Raw genomic sequence first — 18,029 nt, 5'->3', positions numbered from 1 at the left:
AAAGCCCGGCACAGCTTCAGCGCCATCTACCACCAATATCGTGATACTCGTCCATTGTAATCTTTATCTCTGGGAAAAGTGAAATAAAAACAGGCTAATTCCTCTGGAAATGCGACCTTTTGTCCTGATCCGCGAGATGAGGAAGCAGGATGAGGTGACGTGTGAGGAATTGGTGAAGAATTTCATCCTCTCAGGCGTTCGTCAAGCTTTTGTTGAGACAATATTCAAGGAAGTGAGGTTACAAGGCATTGTTTACATTTTCCACCCTCATTTTCCCGCTCTGCATTTTTCCCACACACAGATCACCCTCCAGATGATCGTTCTGTGCTGGGCAATCGCCTTCATCTTCTTTGGCATTCCACCTCTCTACTGTCTCCTCACCGTTCCGGGAGTGATAATTGGCCTCTTCTTTTTGGTCTACGGAACATTCTTCAACAAAGCCATGGAAATCGCCAATGTAAGTGTTTCTGGGGGTGGTTTTGGATGCGCTATGATCAAAAGATATTCTCTCAGATGAAGCCCAATCGATGCTGGTTAGCTGAGCTGCACTACAATGGCATTTCCGAGCCGAGAGACTTTGATATCTTCTTCAATGACCCGCCAGATGAGCAACAGGTGTCCAAGATGCGCCGAAAGGTGGGAATTTATCGACTTTTTGCAGTTCCTGGTGAATTTTGAAGAATCTCTGATCTCTTGCAGATCATCTCAAGCATCAGCATGAAGAATCACAGGAATTTGCACAACTCAGCGTGGCTCTATCGCTTCGGATTCAGTCACAAGAATCACATTCCAAGCCTCGGAGAGGCTCTAATCGCTCATGTGCTGGATTTCTGCCGGGACAATCGCTTCTCGACTGTTGAGGGCGTCACCAGGGAGTGTGACGATGATCTGCGGGATGTCTACACGAAGCTGGGCTTCACCATGAAGCAAGTCTACCACAAACAGATCGTCGGCAATAGCCTGAGAATTATGAAGGCGCAGTTTGGGATTGATCTCGAGAAGTGGAATGGATATGGAAATTACTCCGCGGACTGATATTAAATCTCCAGAATCTCCAGAATTTCTCTCTCAAGCGTGTGTCTCGGCTGTGGTAGTCTCGGTAGTCGCGTGTCTTCGCTGATCTTTATCAATTCCGTCTGTCGTCTTTCGTCTTATCAATGTATTTGAATAATTTTGTTTATAGTGAGACAAATTTACACCTTTCTTCCACTCTCTTCACATATAAAAGCTGGTGTTTCTCTCTCATCTCTATCATTCTCCCAGTTTCACTCACACTTTAGCCACTGAAGCTCAAATTCTCGCTGCCCAGATCAGGTGACTTCTGCCCTGTTTTTCCACTCTCTTGTGTTGATCACGATATTTTCAGTGTTTTCCTCAATTGGAAAGTTAAATAGACAATGGCTCAAGTCCAGACGGGTGAGTGACCGCTCGATAATTGTGCTGAGCTTATTTTCAAATCTCTTCTCTGCTTTGAATTCAGTGACTGGCGCCGTGGCGAGCAATTCGCTGGGCTACACCCTGACCCATGAGCACTTTGCGTTGGATTTCACGCACTTCCACTGCGATCCACCGCAGCCACTGGCCAGCATCCTTCAGCAGCCAAGGATCACGCTTGAGAATGTGGGATATGTTCGCCAGTATCCTTACTCCAGCGCATACAATCTGTCCTTCAATGACGAAGACACCAAACTGGCTGTTGAGAAGGACGTGGAAGCATTCAAGCGCTTCGGAGGCGGAACGATCGTGGAGAACACTTCCCACGGACTCAGTCGCAATCTTGGGCTGATGCACGACATTTCCATGGCGACTGGAGTGAAGGTTGTTGCAGGAACTGGTCACTACGTCGCCTCCATGCAGAGCGCCTCGACTCTGGCGATGACTGTGGAGCAACTGACGGACATGTACTCCAAGGAGATCATCTCCGGCGTGGATGTGAATCCTAATCTTAACATCAAGTGTGGATTCATCGGTGAAGTGGGCAGCGGATGGCCTCTTCATGGTGAGAACAAAGTTTCTAACAGATTTTCTATTGTTCGCTGGATTCGATGTCTGTTTATCTGACCACTGATAAGGAAGACAGCGATTAGCGCTGTTTATGCATTGAAAAGAAAATCCCTGAACTTAAACTACTTCTATTTTAGATTTTGAGAAGAAAGCCATCAAGGCAACTGGAGAGATTCAAGAGGTTATCGGATGCGGAGTTTCTTTCCATCCAGGAAGGAATGAAGAAGCTCCATTTGAGATCATCCGCTTGTATCTTGAGGCAGGAGGAAAAGCCTCCAAATGCGTCATGTCTCATCTGGACAGTGAGTATCAAATACTGCAAGGAGAGGAATTTCGCTGACTTCTTTTTGCTTCCCAGGAACACTTCTCTGTGATGAGAAACTGTTGGAATTCGCAACTTTGGGAACTTTCACACAATTCGACCTCTTCGGCACGGAATGCTCTTACTATCAGTTGAATCCGCAAACTGATATGCCTTCTGATGGCCAGAGGATCGCCAAAGTCCTCAAACTGGTCGCTGAAGGACGTGAAAGTCAAGTCTTGATGTCTCACGATATTCACACAAAGCATCGATTGGTAACACTTGAATTCCTCCTAATCTTGTCATCCTTCAACTCATTGAATTATTATCTCGCAGGCTCCATTCGGCGGTCACGGATTCTCCCACATCCTGAACAATATCCTGCCAAGGCTCAACGTGCGCGGATTGTCGCTCGAGCAGATCGATCGCATCACCATCGAGAATCCCAGTCTTTGGCTTCAGGGCAAGTTCTGAAGGCTTCCCGGAGAAATCTTGCGATGCTTTAGTGATTTTTTATTAGTTCTCTCGATGCTCAATTAAAGCCTCTTCTGTGAAGCATTTAATTATCATTGTCCAGTTCACCCAATAGGAAGAATATTCTTGATAGGTTATCAGACTTTCCCATTCATTTGTGCATTAAAAATCCACAGAGAACAACATCAGGGTCAGAAAGAGCCACCAAAAATCGCCCAATATCAATTCCACCGCAATTAATCAGGAGTTTGAATATTCACTCAGTGATAAGTTGAATGGCGAATAGAATAATTGCTCGATTTACTCACACATTCAGCATCAATTTACTGTGACACAATTAAGCTTCGGTCCCAAAAACTCCAGCTCGCAAAACAGGGCGGGATTTTTCTATTAACAAAATGATAAAGTGTGCATTCTTTCATTCATTTGCTCTAAATTTCGCCCACACTTTTGGGAACCACTGAAGCCGATCGACGCAGTTCGGATCAGGTGACTTCTGTTCTTTTGCACTCTTGCGCTGATAGCGATATTTTCTCAGTGTTTTCTTCTTCTCAATTGGAAAGTTAAATAGACAGAGGAATTATGGCTCAAGTCCAGACAGGTAAGTGACCAGCAAATTCTCCTCTTGTGAATTGATTCTGCGGATTCAACGATCTCTTCTGTTCTTTGGATTCAGTGACTGGCGCCGTGGCGAGCAATTCGCTGGGCTACACATTGACTCATGAACACCTTTCGTTGGATTTGAATAGCTTCCACTGCGATCCGCCTCAGCCACTGGCCAGCATCCTTAAGCAGCCAAGGATCACGCTTGAGAACCTTGGATACATTCGTCAGTATCCTTACTCCAACATCTACAATCTTTCCCTTCACGATGAGGACGCACAGCTGGCAGTCAGGAAGGATTTGGAGGCTTTCAAGCGCTTCGGAGGCGGAACAATCGTGGATAATACTTGTCATGGGCTTGGCCGCAATCTTGGACGGATGCACGACATTTCCGTGGCGACTGGAGTGAAGATTGTGGCAGGAACTGGACATTATTTGGCGGCTAAGCAAACTGCCTCAACGCTGGCGATGACTGTGGAGCAGATGACGGATTTGTACTCCAAGGAAATCATCTCCGGCGTGGACGTCAATCCCAGCCTTAATATCAAGTGTGGCTTCATTGGCGAAGTGGCCAGCGGATGGCCTCTTCACGGTGAGAACAGACTTCTGCTCAAAATCCCTTCAAATCTAAACTCTATTGTTATCTTAACACTGATAAGATGAGTGAGAAAGATAACGATTAGAAGCATAATTAAGAAGTTCAACGGTCTATTTTTGTTTGCAGATTTCGAGAAGAAAGCCATCAAGGCAACTGGAGAGATTCAAGAAGTCATCGGATGCGGAGTTTCCTTCCATCCGGGATTCAACGAAGAAGCTCCCTTCGAGATTGTCCGCTTGTATCTTGAGGCAGGAGGAAAAGCCTCCAAATGCGTTATGTCTCATCTGGATCGTAAGTATCAACTGAATACCACAAAAAAGGAGAATAATACTTACCAAACTCCATTGTTCAGTTGCGTTCGTTTCTGATGAGAAACTGTTGGAATTTGCAACTCTGGGGATTTTCACGCAGTTTGACTTCTTCGGCTTCGAGTGTTCTTACTTCCAATATGATCCGCACGTCGACATGATCTCTGATGCCCAGAGAATCGCCAAAGTCCTTAAGCTGGTCGCTGAAGGACGTGAAAATCAGGTGTTGATGTCCCAAGATATTCACACAAAGCATCGTTTGGTAAGACTTGAATTCCTTCAATTTTGCACTTTTTACCTCAATAGAAATACTTCACAGATTTCCTTCGGCGGTCATGGATTCTCCCACATCCTGAACAACATCCTGCCCAGGCTCAACGTGCGCGGATTGTCGCTCGAGCAGATCGATCGTATCACCATCGAGAATCCCAGTCTTTGGCTTCAGGGCAAGTTCTGAAGGCTTCACGGACAGTCTTGCGATGCGTTAGTGACTCTTTATTAGTTCTCTCGATGCTCAATTAAATCCTCTAATCACTTGTCAATGTCCAGTTCATTCAATTCGTCATCCAGACCTTCGAGATCTTCGCTGAGGAAGAGATTTTCATTTATAGGTGCAGCATCAGAGGCTTCCATGCCTTCAGCTCCTTCCGTGGGTGTGTCGTCAGACGCTTCCTCCTCATCCTCATCCTCATTCTCGCCCTGAGGTCGATGGAAGCGATCCTCCGTCGCCACTGTTCCCGTTCCGTCCACTTCCCCAAGAGTGATGCTGGTGAAGTCAATCTCGTGATACTCAATGCCTGTCTCGCTCTCCTCCTCGTCACGCTCGTAGCTGTCGAAGGCTTCATCGCCATCCTCCATCTGGCCATCGTTGACGAGTTCAGGATTGAAGCTGTGAAGAAAGACAGGTGATTAAACATCCAGCTTTTGCGATAAATTCCTCAATCATACCTAAACATTTCCCTTCCAGAGAGTCCAATATTCTTGCCGGATTTAAATTCATTGCGCTTCTTCTCTTCATCCCTTCGGATTTTCTCCTTCTTCTCCTCAATTTTCCGCTTTTTCCACGCAATAAAGCTCTCAAGAGTGACTCTTGTCTGCAAGAAATTGGCAACAAAGTTTGTGTTTGTTTAGCTGTTGAGGGAAGAATGCTTCAAGACTCACTTGATTAGGTCCAAGAGCTGCTCGTTCGCTCTCGATTAGGTCTACTAGGGAAATCTCAGGCTTCTTCTGGTCCAGGATCTTCTTGTCTCGCTTGAGAACGTATCCTTGTGGCAGTGCATGGCGATAGATGCATTTCTCTCCGTTCGGACACTCCCAGAACCATCCGTATTTGTATTTCTCCACTGCGTCCAGGAAGTATTTGCAGATCTGCAACAGTCAGAGTGTCAAAGAGGCCAAGAAACGCCCCGGAAAGACTCACAATATCAGTTGTGGGCATTCTCTTCTCCTTGCCGTGCTTCTTGTCCACCACTTCCTTCAGCTTCTCGTCATTCCAGTTCTCCATGGAGTCCGCCTCTGTGCCATCATCCCGCATGTCCACGTACAGCGACCGCTTCTCCACCTTCCGCTCCACGGAGAGATCGTGGGAGAACTTGCACTTGTCTCCCTTGCTGCATTGGCCCTGCTTGAAGAAGACGCACACCACGGACTTGGGATCGGTGCCCTTCTCAATCTTCTGCGTCTGGACGGGCTTGAAGATCATCTGCATCTCCTTCTGCTCCTTCAGCTTCCGCTCCTTCTCCTCCTTCTTGGCATTTGGATTGAGAGCATTCACCGGATGTTGACCGCCACTCTTCACCTGCTTCTCCACTTGCGCAATGAATTTCTGCTGCTTCGTTCCCTTCTTGTTCTTCAGCCCAAACGTCTTGTCCTGCCAACGGGACGAAATAATGTTTATCTCGCGTCTGGGAAAATGGAAAATAACTGGGACATCAAGAACAACAAGTCTAACCTCAATCACTTTCTCCTTCTTCTTCTGCTCGGCTTTCTTGCTGGAGGTCGGCTGAGGCTTCTTCGGCGGCATGTTTTCAACTTCCTGGACAAACTAATAATCTCAGGGAATAGGTATTAACGGGTAAATAATCACAATTTGAGGTATTTTCAACAGAAAACAAATTCCAGAGAAAATTGAACGTGTCGCTGACACCGCATGCCAGGATACTGCGCTGGGCCAATTCAGCGAGCCGCCGTGCTGACAAAATGATAATTCAAGCTCATAAAAATATAATTTCAGCGCCAAATTGTTCAGAATAGCTTCTAAAGTATCTCTATAGACGAAAATTGATGAATTTATACATGAAAATGAGGAGAAAAGTGGAATTTTCTTCTGCAGCCGGTTGCAGTGACTGCAATAAATCCCGGTAGATGGCTCACATGTGGCAAAAGCAGAATTTTACAGTGTATCAATTGACAGCGCGTTCGCGCTGCAAACAAACAACAAGAAATTTATAATTTCCGTGGATTTCCCTGTAATTGAGTGAAAAACCTAGAATGGCTGCGAATAGAGAGCGTCGCAGCAATGCTGGGAACCGCATTGCTAGACTCCTGGACGATGAGGAAGAGGATGACTTCTACAAGACTTCCTACGGAGGTTTTCAGGAAGCTGAAGACGACAAGGATTATGAGTTAGTATTCCCAAAGTCCGCCTCTAAAGACGAGTGCTATTGTAATTTTTGAATCTCAGGCAGAGGGACGAGGAGGAGGACGTCGTGGACTCGGATTTCAGCATTGACGAGAACGATGAGCCGGTGTCGGATGAGGAGGAGGAGAAGAAGACTCGGAAGCGGCGCGGTGTGGTCACGAAGGCGTACAAGGAGCCAGTGAAGAAGCCCGCGGTGGCGAAAGACAAGAAATCTCCGGCAAAAGCGTCACCGAAGAAGGTGCCGAAGCCTAAAATGCCCCCAAATCGACACCCAAAGTTCACGGTGATTGATTCTGGGCGGAAATCCTTCAGGAAATCCACCGCTCTGAAGACAGCTGCCACACAGCACCGTCTGAAGCAGCTGAACGAGGCGAAGAAGCACAAGAAGGCGGTGGTGAAGACAGAGGAGTGGATTCCAACGCAGGAGGAACTCTTGGAGGAAGCTCTAGACACGGAGAAGGAGAATATCAAGTCTCTGGGTGAGTATTTGGAGATATTCCTGGCCACAGGAGGAGTAATGCTGTTGGGTGTTTGCAGAGAAGTACCAGAAAATGGAGCTGGAGAAGAAGAAAACGCGTCCGACGAAGAGAGCCTTCACTGGACCGATGATCCGCTATCATTCCATGTCAATGCCGCTGATTGAGGAGCTCACGCCGGCTCCCATGGATGCCGCGGCAATAAAGACCGAGGAGGATGCGGGTGAGACTGATATGTCGCTGAAATTCAAGACGAAACGCAAGACAGCCAACTCCAGAGCGGCCGCCAAGACTGGTCCGCGTGTCGAGAGGACTTTTGTCACCTTCGAGAACGATCTGGACAACAAGGTGTTCGAGTCGTACTTTCCGCAGCTGAGGCGGAAGCGCCAGGAGCACAGGAGTCGCATCTGTCCCATCACACATCTGCCCGCCAAGTATCTGGATCCGGTGACGAAGCTGCCGTACAGGAATCTGGCGGCGTTCAAGATCATCCGCGAGGGATACTACAGACAGCTGGAGGAGAAGGGCAATCCGGAGAATCCCCTCATTGCCAAGTGGTTGCAGTGGCGGAAGCAGATCAAGGACCAGCGACAACGCTACAAGAGTCAAAAGAATGCATGATGAAAGTGAAAAAAGAGGGATTTTTGCGAACTGGAGTGCTTTGATTGCGAAAGTGGGTCTGCTGAGCTCTTGTGGAAAATCGGAAAAATTGCGAGTATACCTTCGATAGCTCAGTTGGTAGAGCGGTGGACTGTAGAACGGCCGAAAGGCATATGTGGAAATCCATAGGTCGCTGGTTCAAATCCGGCTCGAAGGAAACTTTCTTTTTCACGTTTTTTTCCTCTCTTTTGGACAAAATTACACTAGAAATAGTCATTAAAAATTGGTTTGGCAGAGAGAAAATGATATAAAAAGAAATTCTTTTTGTCGCGCCTTTTTTCCTCCTTTGAAAAGTTAACTTTTCATAATTTATTCGTCATATTTTGCTCTAGGTCGATATTTAGTGGGAATTGAGTTGAATTTCGTGCAACATTGATAAGAAATGTTGATTTTTGCGGGCTATGAACAATTAAAAATCGACTTTCGACACTTTTTGCCAATCAATTCGTCAATAAATCCCAATAAAAATAACTGGAAGCTGTACGAAACAATTGAAACAGAGCAATATGAATGCTTTAATGCACAATTAGAGTGTGTAAAAGTGTGCAAAAAATGGGCCAACTCGCTCGACAAGTGCCCTATTCATGGAAGCGTTCTGAACAAGTAAGTGAATTGAATCCGAAGCTAAGCTAAGTAAGTAAGAGCTAACCAACAATTTTGAAAGTTGGCAGATCTTGGTGGCCAGAGGAGAGCTTCAACAGTGCGTCCGGGCCCGTCGCCCGTGCATCTGGAGCTGCCAACGACCACCAACTATCTACCTGGTTGTGACGGGAGCCACTGACAGATCAGCGAACTAATAACGTGAAAGCGATCAATGTCCAGTTTCGTGCCATCACAGACAGAAGACACACACCTCCAAAAGCCCATTGCCAAGCAATTGCACTACATTCAATTTCGGTGCAAAACATCGCTGGCGAAGTGTATAGCGCGAGGAGAAACACTTAGAGACATCTTACCGTTACTGAGTGAAGGAAAAAAGACAGGGATGCATTGAGGAACACTGTCGAAGGGTTCCACTTCTAGGGAAAAAACGGGCTTTTCGTCAGATAATTCTCTAAAATCATTTCTAGCATTCAAGATTTTGGCCATTTGGTGGATGTAAAATTAATGGAATTTAACTAACTGAAGCGTAGAAATTGGCTTAATATTCTGCTTTAAATTGCTGTAGTTGTAACGGCTCTACAGTTTCCTTCATCGTCCGCTAGTTCAGTACTTTTGAGCTAAAATATCTGCTTTAGCTTTAGCTTTTGGGTTCGCTGGAACAATTTAGAGGAGAAAAATGCGTTTTCTGAGCATAGAAATCGTGTCTAGAGACTCAATCAAGTCCAGAAAATCATATAATTAAGTTTTCCGATAAAATCGTTAAGAATTGACCAAATTTGCCAGTGTTAAAATTCAATCGAGGGCTTCTTTTCCTCCCAATTCGACCCTGTCTTGAGCACGTTTAGCACATTCCCAAAAATTCTCCTGTCATTTTGTCTGCATTTCGGCGATTTCCACGCATTCCTGTGCAGCTGTGTGGCAAATTCTCTTCCCAGGCGCGCCAGAGAGAGAGAATCTCAAGGGAGGCAAATCATCAGTCGTTCAGTTACTCCAGCGGGAGTTGTCGCACTGCCCCGGCCCAGAGAGTGACGGAGTTGGACAAACAAACTGTGCTCATCCGTGTCGTGTGATAACAGATCGATTATTCATCGGCTGTGCTAAGTGATAATAATTAGTTCAGTGCGATTTGTGCCCATGCAAGGACACTCTTCAAATCCATTCTGTGGGGCGCAGACATGACTGCGGATTCTCTTCCCTCACGCACGCTTTTCCGCGCTATTAATAGTCCGAGTGTGCGGCAGTGAATGTTCCTTTTTTTCCATTTTGCTCTGAAATAGGAGTATTTTTAGTATTTTTACACATTAAAAAGCGTCCATTGAAGTTTCGGTGGTACCGCAAGAGAGTTTTGTGGCTGAATGTTGAATGCTGTGAGAAAATTGGTAGGTGAACAATCCGCGACAACAATAGTATTTGTTCACAAGAATGAAGAATGAGATCGTTAGAATCTTCTCTTGGTGAACACTGCGAATGAAACACTCCCTAAGAAAACCGGAGCCTTTGTGTGTGTTTTCATGCGAAGAATGCCAAATTGAGTCACGCTTTTAGTCAAATTCTTTTTTTTCGGCCCCTCTGCGTGAAGGACAAGAAGCACGTGGACGAGATTTTAATGCTTTAAAATCCCTTAATTTGCAAGCTTTTGATGAAAATTTGCAAAAATTTTGATGAAAAATTGAATCTTCTCATGCGTCACACTCAAGATAACGCTGAAGAGTACTTTTGAAGAGGTGTTTGAGTGAATCAAACAATGCCGGAAAGCTTGTCAACAAACTCACATCAATCCAAGACGTTCCCTTATTTGCATATCAATGGCCTGGAATTTCGTTAGAATTGCAATTAAAGAATTACAGCTGTTCTTCTACTTCTCATTGCGTAGTTGAATTACACCTTTTTTTTGGACGCTCTTTTTCAACTCTTTCTTTCTCCAATTTCAGGTGTTTTGTTGAGTGTGTTTTCAATTCTTATACGGTTAATCGGCGGCAGATGGTACTAATTTCCTCAAGACTTCATCATGGCTCAAGTGAGTATGAGTTTAATGGGAAAATTGACTTATCGTGAGCCGCTTAACTGGATTGATAACCTCGTTGTTGGTGTTTCTCCTTCGCAGGGTGTCACAGCCAGAGTTTTCCGGTGCTTCTGTGACTGTTCTGATCTCACTGAGAAGGAGATCCAGGACATTGTGATGGGTCATCCAGATCTCGCCTTTACTGATTCCCGCGTTAAGCAATTGTTCAGAGCTTACATGGATAAATTCCATCCACCGACGAGACGCGAACAGATGTGCCTGAAATACCTCACTTGCTACGAGATCAGCGAACAACTCCTCAGGAAGCCGGCCAGCGATCGACTGGACTTCGAGATGAACTTTCAGCTGTACGAAAACTGTCCGACTTACGCGTGGGAAAGGATTCTCTACAACGCCATCCAGGATCACACGCATCCGCAAAAGCTGGAGGAGACCTTGCACCAGTTTATGTTGGAGCTCAAGAGGTACTTCGAGGATGACACCCACAACTACTACGCCCTGTTCAAGGAGGAGCTGATGAAGAAGCTGCAGCAGACGTGATATTGAGAAGCACCACAAGATGACTCTTCCTAGCTTCAGGCCTTGTGACGTTGCTTCTAGATTCGCCGCACTCAGTGTTAATGAAAAAACCTCACAGATATTATTGATAAGAGAAATAGAGAGGATTTATTGCCATTAACTTCCGTTTGTGTGTCTATTCTTGATCGCACGAGTGTGCTTTGGAGACTTTTTCCCGCGCGCCGTCATGGCGGTCTCAGCGCCCATTTATGGCAGATTGCATTTTATGGCGAAGTGTCATCCGAAGCTGGTCAGCCCAGCACGAATCCTCCGCTCGCAGTCCGCCAGTCAGTTGATTTTCCAAGTGTTTCGACGCCTGTTGTCACCATCCGGACGCCTCAGCAGCACCCAGACGAGTCGTGAGAGTCGCACAGAAAATGTCTTTGCCAGCAGATAACATCAAGGTTTGCGTGGTGGGATCGGGAAACTGGTGAGTGTTCCTCCTGGAAAATTCCACAAATCCCACAACCCCACCCACTCCGTCTATCGGATGTGGGCAGACACGATCTCATGGTACCAAAGGTCAATGCTTGGCGGCTTGTGGGAATTTCTCTGGGAGAAAGACAGAGAGTGTCGTTTAAAGGTCACGGTCAGGAGAAATCATTTTCCACACACTCTTCACGGTATTTTTTCCGCTAAGAATAGCCACGCTTATTGACACTCTCTCACCTCGGCATTCATCTCATTTGCGTGCAATTTCCACGGTGCAGAGGGAAAAGCAATTAGCCGTATGTGTGTTATGCAATCTCACCACTTTTCCTCGTGTTTTGTGTGTTTTCCAGGGGATCAGCCATTGCCAAAATTGTGGGCCACAATGCAGCCAAATTGCCAAACTTCTGCGACAGGGTCACGATGTACGTGTACGAGGAGATGATCGACGGCAAGAAGCTCACGGAGATCATTAATGAGCAGCACGAGAACGTGAAATATCTGCCTGGTCACAAATTGCCGCCCAATGTGGTGAGTTTTGCTCATCCTCTGGCCGCCTTCCAAGTGCGGCGCAAGGAGAAAAATCCGGGAAAGCCTCGTCGGAAGTGTGTCTGAAATGTGGGTCAGTCGATGAGGGATCAATCACTCTTCCCGGTTGAGACGTTGAGAATGACTCTCAAGTCGCACGGCGTTATGTAAGAACACTGCCTCTCAAAAAATCTCTCTTTATCTCTATTAATAAGTGTCCCCGTGATCACGTGGGAGCAGAGTTGAAAGTGCACAAGATCAAGGATGGTCGAGAGAGTGTGTAATTAATGCACGGTGTTTTGTGGTTCTCACGCGTAAATCAATTGTCCGCGCGCGCGATGCTGAGACATTCAAGTTAAAGGCTGTTAAACTGTAAATGAAATGCTGCCTGTGGAAGGTATAAAATGTCGTATCACGGCCGCAAATTGTATAATAAAATATAAATGGCACGGCAAAGTGATGTAGCAGAAGCACGAAAATGAATAATTTCAGCTATTTGCATAGCCAAAATAACTTGCAAACATTGGGAATTGTTTCTTCAGAGATTTTTATCACTGAGTTTTACCTGAGATTCAAGAGAAAATTGAGAATTGATATGAATTTTTCACTGTATTTGCTTGATAATTTCTCATTCACACAGTAAATATGAGGTTAAATTGACTTCTCAATTGCTGTTTGCGCATTTGTGAAATACCTAATCTCAAAGTGTCTTGATACCACGCTTCATTACAGTCAAAGATCGTCGAACACTTGATAAAAGAATTAGGCAATCGACGAGAGGCGAAAAAATAATCAATCTAGACTAGATTTTCTCATTAAACTCTCTTCTTATCAATGTCAGGTCGCCGTTCCTGACGTCGTCGAGGCGTCCAAGGATGCCGACATCCTGATCTTCGTGATTCCCCACCAGTTCATCCGCGGTCTGGCCGGCCAGATGCTGGGCAAGATCAAGTCCACCGCCGTGGGATTGTCACTGATCAAGGGCTTCGACGTGGCCGAGGGCGGCGGCATTGCGCTGATCTCGCACATCGTCACGCGTCACCTTAACATCCCGTGCGCCGTGCTGATGGGCGCCAATCTGGCCAACGAGGTGGCGGACGAGAAGTTCTGCGAGACCACAATTGGCTGCAAGGACATCAAAATCGCCCCCGTTCTGCGGGACATCATCCAGACGGACTACTTCCGTGTCGTGGTGGTGGATGATGAGGACGCCGTGGAGATTTGCGGTGCTCTCAAGGTAATATAATTTTTCCCACCTCATCGAGTGAAACGCAGGAAAAGTCGCGCGGTGTGCGATTAATTAAAATGAATGAGCTTTTTCGCGCGTGAATTGCATTTGGGAGTCAATTGGCGGGCTCAATTTATGTAAGACTGCGATGACTTCGCTGCCATCTCTGAATGTCGCAATTTCTCCATCAAATATTCATATCCGCTCCATTTCCCTTGCGGAGCAGGAAGTTTTATCAAACACTTTCACCCGAAATCATGCATTTTTGCAGAACATCGTGGCGTGTGGCGCAGGTTTTGTGGATGGCCTGAAATTGGGTGACAACACCAAAGCGGCCATCATTCGTCTGGGTCTCATGGAGATGATTAAGTTTGTGGAAGTCTTCTATCCCGGCGCCAAATTGTCCACCTTCTTCGAGAGCTGCGGCGTGGCGGATCTGATCACCACGTGCTACGGTGGGCGCAACAGGAAGGTCTCCGAGGCCTTCGTGACGTCCGGGAAGAGCATCAAGGAGCTGGAGGATGAGATGCTGAATGGACAGAAGCTACAGGGTCCCATCACGGCTGAAGAGGTGAACTTCATGCTGAAGAATAAGGGAATGGAGGACAAGTGAGTGCGAATATTTCTCCCACATTCCTGCAATTCCTGCTCACACGAGCGCTTCTTTCTTCGTCAGATTTCCTCTCTTCACGGCCATCCATCGGATTTGCACGGGTGTGCTGAAGCCAAAGGACGTGATCGATGCGATACGCACACATCCGGAGCACATGTAAGTTTGCGCTTTTCTGTGCCATCTTGTCTCGTTTTCTGTCCCTCCAAATCCACAGCCCAGTGCCCAAGGAATGCCATAAAACTCTCGTTTCTGTACTTAAGATTGTAGTTCCCGGAAACCTTCCACAAGTTTAAGTATATTCCTTGTATAATCTTAATTTTACACACACGTTATTAAATTGATTTCTCACCTATTCGAAAAGTTTTTATCTCGTTTTACAAAACATCAAAGAATTATTATTATTACTATTGTCTTGCCCAATATATTGTTTAGCCAAATCTTATATATTATTATTATTCTTTATACTAAAACTAGTCTTGTAGTTCTCACCGGTTTTTTCCCTTTTTTTATTACTAATCCCAAAAAGTAAATGTTATTTTTTAAAAGAATTGTAGTCTATTTGTTAATAAAATGCCAGAAATATTCCCAAATTGTTATTAAAAAGTATATTTTTGTAGTTGTTCTTTTTGGTCCTGTTTTCAAAAATATATCCTAATTTTTGGTTTCTCTCCTCGCATTATTTTTCATTTACACAAACACTTTTTTTTCACCAGGTAAGTAAAGTCCCAAATTTTCCCTCCTACAATATTTAAATTGGTTTATGATTATTTGAAATTTATTCTACTACACATCCTTTTTATTTTAGGCCTCGCTCGAACTATGCCAAACTCTAGAACCTACCAATTAAGCCTGTGTTCATAAAATCAAACATTTAACAAGAAGATTCCAAAATGCCAGACTGGATAATGCGTGTGTTTGTTTATTTCACCAAAAAAAAAACAAGTCTTGCACTCTTTGTCCGTGTGTAAACTAAAATCTCTAGTGTTAAGGAGCACCAGCTTTTGTATTTCACACCACTTTTGATAAGTTCTTTTTTACAAAGTTTTGTCAAAGCTCTTCATCATCGCGGGATGAATTATTTTGTAACGCCCTGTCTTTTCTCTTCTTCCAATCTCTTCACAGGCAAACCTTTGGTGCCAAGTGAGAGTCTATATAGATATTCTTTGAGAGTGAAGAAAAATGTTAGATGATGTTTTTTTTGGGGGAGGAAATAAAGGAATTATTGTGTTGAAAAATGTTGGGAGAGTTTCTCTTTTGAGCTCTTGCGATTTTGGCGGGAGTGATGCTGCCAGGTGGCGCTGGCGGCGCGCAGAGTGATGGGGAAAAGTCTCCAATGTTTAGCTGTCAGTGCCGTCGTCATCGTCCTTGGGAAGTGGAGATAGAGAGAAGAATCCGCGTCTGATAGTGCATTTTTCGCCTTTCTTCTCATCCGCCTGGCAAGTGGAGCAATGAACTAGTGCAGTTACGTAAAGCAGGAGACAGTGATCGAGCTTCAAAGCGCCATGGCGGGCAGCGAAGAAGCCAATTACGCACTTCACATCGCACTCACGACGCTCCGGGAGAGATGTCAGAAGCTCGAGGCTCGCTTGTCGGCCGTCGAGGAGGAGAACCATCAGCTGCGCGTGAAGGTGGGTGACTCGCGTGGCCAGGAGCTCGGTGACAGTGCTGAGAACGAGGTGGGGGCGCTGCAGGCCAAGGTGGCGGATCTCACGAGACAGAAAGTCCAGCTGACGGATCACATTGCAATGGTGGCCACGGAGAATCGCCAGCTGTGGTCACGCTTGTCGCGCCTCACGAAGGACAGCTGTCCACCGAAGGCGAGTCCACCCTCGCCGATCAACAGCCAGAACCTCATTCGCTCCAAGACATTCACACAGAACGCTCCCAATCCGAAGTTGCGCGACAAACTCCCAGACACGGAGAATCTCAGCCTGGAGGAGATCTCCCTGCAGATGCTGAACGACGTGACGGACGCCAAGCAGCAGCTGGAGAAGAGCTGCCAAGAGATCATGACTGCCAGCACGGCGGACGGTGAGACGCTGATGGGATTCGGCTTCCTGGCCGACGACGCGCCTGACACCGAAGGTGACATCACAGAAAAGCTGACCAAGGGCCTGGACAGGTACAGGAAGCTCAAGGACACAATGGTGAAGCAGCAGAGTGACTTAAGGGAGCTGATGGAGCAGAGAAAGTCCCGCAAACGCGGTGAGTAACAGTGATGACTTGTTTACTATCGCAAAGAGTTTTTCGCATAGCTGATAAGCGCATTTCTTACACCACATTCGCTTGTTCTTGCTTTCCGTAAACAATGTAGCGTTCTTTCTTGCTCTTTAATTTACGATAAGCAAAAAACAACCGAATCTCTAGAGGTAATTTATGTTTTTTAAGATGATTTTGACGAGCGGGTTTTCACCCGGACATGAAAATACCGAGAAACAGAATAAAAAAGGGGTGAATTTGTGCAAAAAGTTATGTAATTTGACCACAAGAGTGTGGAAAATGCGTGAGTGACCTCAGCAGAAGGTTGCAGTGTGAGGAAACGCACTCTTGGTCTCACTGTTTGTCTTCTTTTCCACTCCGCAGAGCTGAAAGTCTGTCGAGCGTGCGAGGAGAGGGTCGAAGTGGCGAAGCCCGTGACGGTGTCCATCGATTCTCAGACGGACTTCGAGGAGGAGCACGAATCCGCCACTCCGCCAATCCCTGAACCGCCATGTCCACCGACTGTGCCTCCACAACCACTTCCGCGCCACTTCGATGCCAGTCGCCTGGACTTTTTGGAGCAGAAGCGACTCGCCGACGTGCTGGACAAGATGTGCCCGATGTGTGGCAAGATCTACAGCACCACGAGCAAGTTCGAGGAGTTCCAGGAGCACGTGGAGTCGCACTTTGTGGACGAGAACGAGATGGACTTGAGCGTGGAGCGCAACTACGAGATCGTGTCGAACTTCTGACACTCCGGGAGGATTTTCTTTCACGGAGAGATCTGAGATTTCGTGGGCATTTCGTCGTTCGGAAATGACTTTTTCTATCGCATTGCTGAGAGACTGCGGATTAAAATTGTGTAAATAGAACTTATAAATAGTGTTCCAGACAAACCCCTTCAGCGCCTCAGAGCGTGGAGATTTTATCAGTATAATAAACTACAATAGATAAACACTAGATGTTTTAAGGCTTCAGCCCAGATCCGTGGGTTTCACCTCTTTCGTCGTGGCTGGAGGTTGAGTCGTCTTCTCCATGAGGTTCTTGCTGAACCACGCCGGCCTGGGACGCTTCATCTCCACGATCCTCTTGCCCTGCCACATCTCCGCCGTGGCGCCCTGCAGCTTTTCGCCCTCATAGAGGACAATCACATCCTGCTCGATGGGCTTCAGGCCCAGATTCTGCTTGATTTCCTCCTGCATTTGCTTTGTTTCCTTCCTGACGCGATTGTAGCAATGCGCTGCAGCCACAAAGAGGGGAATTGAGTGTCTGGGAGGAATGTAAGGACAGTCTAGACTTACGGCAGAGAACTCCCACTTCGTAGTGATGACCACAAGTGATGCAGATCTTCAGGTGAGTCTTCACCTGCAACAATTTCGGTTTCTCCGGACTTCCGAACTTCCTCATCATGCGCTTTTCAACTGTGCGCCGACTCTTCGGCACTGCCCACACGATGGCGTCCTCGAGGGTGTTCTTCAGCGACTCCCAGAGTCCTGATCCCTGCTCCGAGCGTTCCAGGCGATTGTCCACACCAGCGACTGCGAGAGCTGAAAGACGTAAAACACTTGTAAGACACAGTCCGATATGGTTTCCCTAGGCGATATGGGTGGGAAATTACCAGGAAACTGGCGTGGAAATTGCGGAAAGATGAATCTTTCGATGGCAGAAAACACCCGAGCCAGCATCTTGTGAGGTTATGGTGGCTGACAGCGCCGCCTACGGGGAAAGTCTCCAGAGAGCGCGCGATTGGAGAGTTTGAGAGCACGTGGAGGGAGGAAAAGTG

General features: G+C 46.4%; 8 protein-coding genes and 1 non-coding gene across 12 annotated transcripts; 7 read left to right on the top strand and 2 right to left on the bottom strand.

Moving 5' to 3' along the window:
• Positions 1-88: 88 nt before the first annotated feature.
• Positions 89-1,050, top strand: LOC132257243 (uncharacterized). Of its 2 annotated transcripts, XM_059754082.1 has the most exons (4): positions 89-232; positions 302-457; positions 514-636; positions 700-1,050. In XM_059754082.1, the coding sequence occupies exons 1-4, from the start codon at positions 110-112 to the stop codon at positions 1,033-1,035; spliced, it is 738 nt and encodes a 245-aa protein (XP_059610065.1). In that variant the 5' UTR covers positions 89-109; the 3' UTR covers positions 1,036-1,050. The 2 variants fall into 2 exon arrangements, with proteins under 2 accessions (XP_059610065.1, XP_059610063.1); XM_059754080.1 differs by having other exon boundaries at positions 89-457.
• Positions 1,051-1,213: 163 nt separating this feature from the next.
• On the top strand, positions 1,214-2,853 carry LOC132257241 (phosphotriesterase-related protein-like). Of its 2 annotated transcripts, XM_059754078.1 has the most exons (6): positions 1,214-1,314; positions 1,367-1,416; positions 1,481-1,999; positions 2,142-2,306; positions 2,363-2,580; positions 2,642-2,853. In XM_059754078.1, exons 2-6 carry the CDS (start codon positions 1,398-1,400, stop codon positions 2,777-2,779), a joined length of 1,059 nt encoding a protein of 352 aa, XP_059610061.1. In that variant the 5' UTR covers positions 1,214-1,314; positions 1,367-1,397; the 3' UTR covers positions 2,780-2,853. The 2 variants fall into 2 exon arrangements, with proteins under 2 accessions (XP_059610061.1, XP_059610060.1); XM_059754077.1 differs by having other exon boundaries at positions 1,312-1,416.
• A 508-nt stretch (positions 2,854-3,361) lies between these two features.
• LOC132257252 (phosphotriesterase-related protein-like) lies at positions 3,362-4,745 on the top strand. The gene is made up of 5 exons (XM_059754090.1): positions 3,362-3,380; positions 3,444-3,974; positions 4,107-4,271; positions 4,333-4,550; positions 4,608-4,745. The coding sequence occupies exons 1-5, from the start codon at positions 3,362-3,364 to the stop codon at positions 4,743-4,745; spliced, it is 1,071 nt and encodes a 356-aa protein (XP_059610073.1).
• Positions 4,746-4,768: 23 nt separating this feature from the next.
• Positions 4,769-6,472, bottom strand: LOC132257239 (zinc finger CCCH domain-containing protein 15 homolog). Its single transcript, XM_059754076.1, has 5 exons — positions 6,240-6,472; positions 5,709-6,158; positions 5,450-5,656; positions 5,237-5,382; positions 4,769-5,177 (listed from the first exon to the last, which is right to left on the bottom strand). Exons 1-5 carry the CDS (start codon positions 6,309-6,311, stop codon positions 4,820-4,822), a joined length of 1,233 nt encoding a protein of 410 aa, XP_059610059.1. The 5' UTR covers positions 6,312-6,472; the 3' UTR covers positions 4,769-4,819.
• Positions 6,473-6,681: 209 nt separating this feature from the next.
• LOC132257151 (vacuolar protein sorting-associated protein 72 homolog) lies at positions 6,682-8,537 on the top strand. Its single transcript, XM_059753937.1, has 3 exons — positions 6,682-6,912; positions 6,972-7,408; positions 7,467-8,537. Exons 1-3 carry the CDS (start codon positions 6,779-6,781, stop codon positions 8,024-8,026), a joined length of 1,131 nt encoding a protein of 376 aa, XP_059609920.1. The 5' UTR covers positions 6,682-6,778; the 3' UTR covers positions 8,027-8,537.
• Trnay-gua (transfer RNA tyrosine (anticodon GUA)) lies at positions 8,126-8,222 on the top strand. Its single transcript has 2 exons — positions 8,126-8,162; positions 8,187-8,222. It is a non-coding gene; the product is annotated as a tRNA-Tyr (tRNA).
• A 1,092-nt stretch (positions 8,538-9,629) lies between the features above and the next one.
• LOC132257274 (glycerol-3-phosphate dehydrogenase [NAD(+)], cytoplasmic) lies at positions 9,630-15,299 on the top strand. 2 transcript variants are annotated; one of them, XM_059754112.1, is made up of 8 exons: positions 9,630-10,047; positions 10,600-10,685; positions 10,773-11,679; positions 12,032-12,209; positions 13,048-13,443; positions 13,706-14,043; positions 14,111-14,203; positions 14,853-15,251. In XM_059754112.1, exons 3-8 carry the CDS (start codon positions 11,627-11,629, stop codon positions 14,878-14,880), a joined length of 1,086 nt encoding a protein of 361 aa, XP_059610095.1. In that variant the 5' UTR covers positions 9,630-10,047; positions 10,600-10,685; positions 10,773-11,626; the 3' UTR covers positions 14,881-15,251. The 2 variants fall into 2 exon arrangements, with proteins under 2 accessions (XP_059610095.1, XP_059610096.1); XM_059754113.1 differs by having other exon boundaries at positions 9,637-10,047; positions 15,170-15,299.
• A 63-nt stretch (positions 15,300-15,362) lies between these two features.
• Positions 15,363-17,203, top strand: LOC132257275 (protein spindle-F). The gene is made up of 2 exons (XM_059754114.1): positions 15,363-16,252; positions 16,631-17,203. The coding sequence occupies exons 1-2, from the start codon at positions 15,550-15,552 to the stop codon at positions 16,996-16,998; spliced, it is 1,071 nt and encodes a 356-aa protein (XP_059610097.1). The 5' UTR covers positions 15,363-15,549; the 3' UTR covers positions 16,999-17,203.
• Positions 17,204-17,220: 17 nt separating this feature from the next.
• LOC132257276 (large ribosomal subunit protein bL32m) lies at positions 17,221-18,029 on the bottom strand. Its single transcript, XM_059754116.1, has 3 exons — positions 17,865-18,029; positions 17,548-17,793; positions 17,221-17,486 (listed from the first exon to the last, which is right to left on the bottom strand). Exons 1-3 carry the CDS (start codon positions 17,929-17,931, stop codon positions 17,221-17,223), a joined length of 579 nt encoding a protein of 192 aa, XP_059610099.1. The 5' UTR covers positions 17,932-18,029.

Source organism: Phlebotomus argentipes, unplaced genomic scaffold (genome assembly GCF_947086385.1).
Source record: "Phlebotomus argentipes unplaced genomic scaffold, Phlebotomus argentipes genome assembly contig_42, whole genome shotgun sequence".
Lineage (NCBI taxonomy): Eukaryota > Metazoa > Arthropoda > Insecta > Diptera > Psychodidae > Phlebotomus > Phlebotomus argentipes.
The sequence above is the reverse complement of the archived record's forward strand: the minus strand, read 5'-3'. Positions and strand labels throughout refer to the sequence as shown.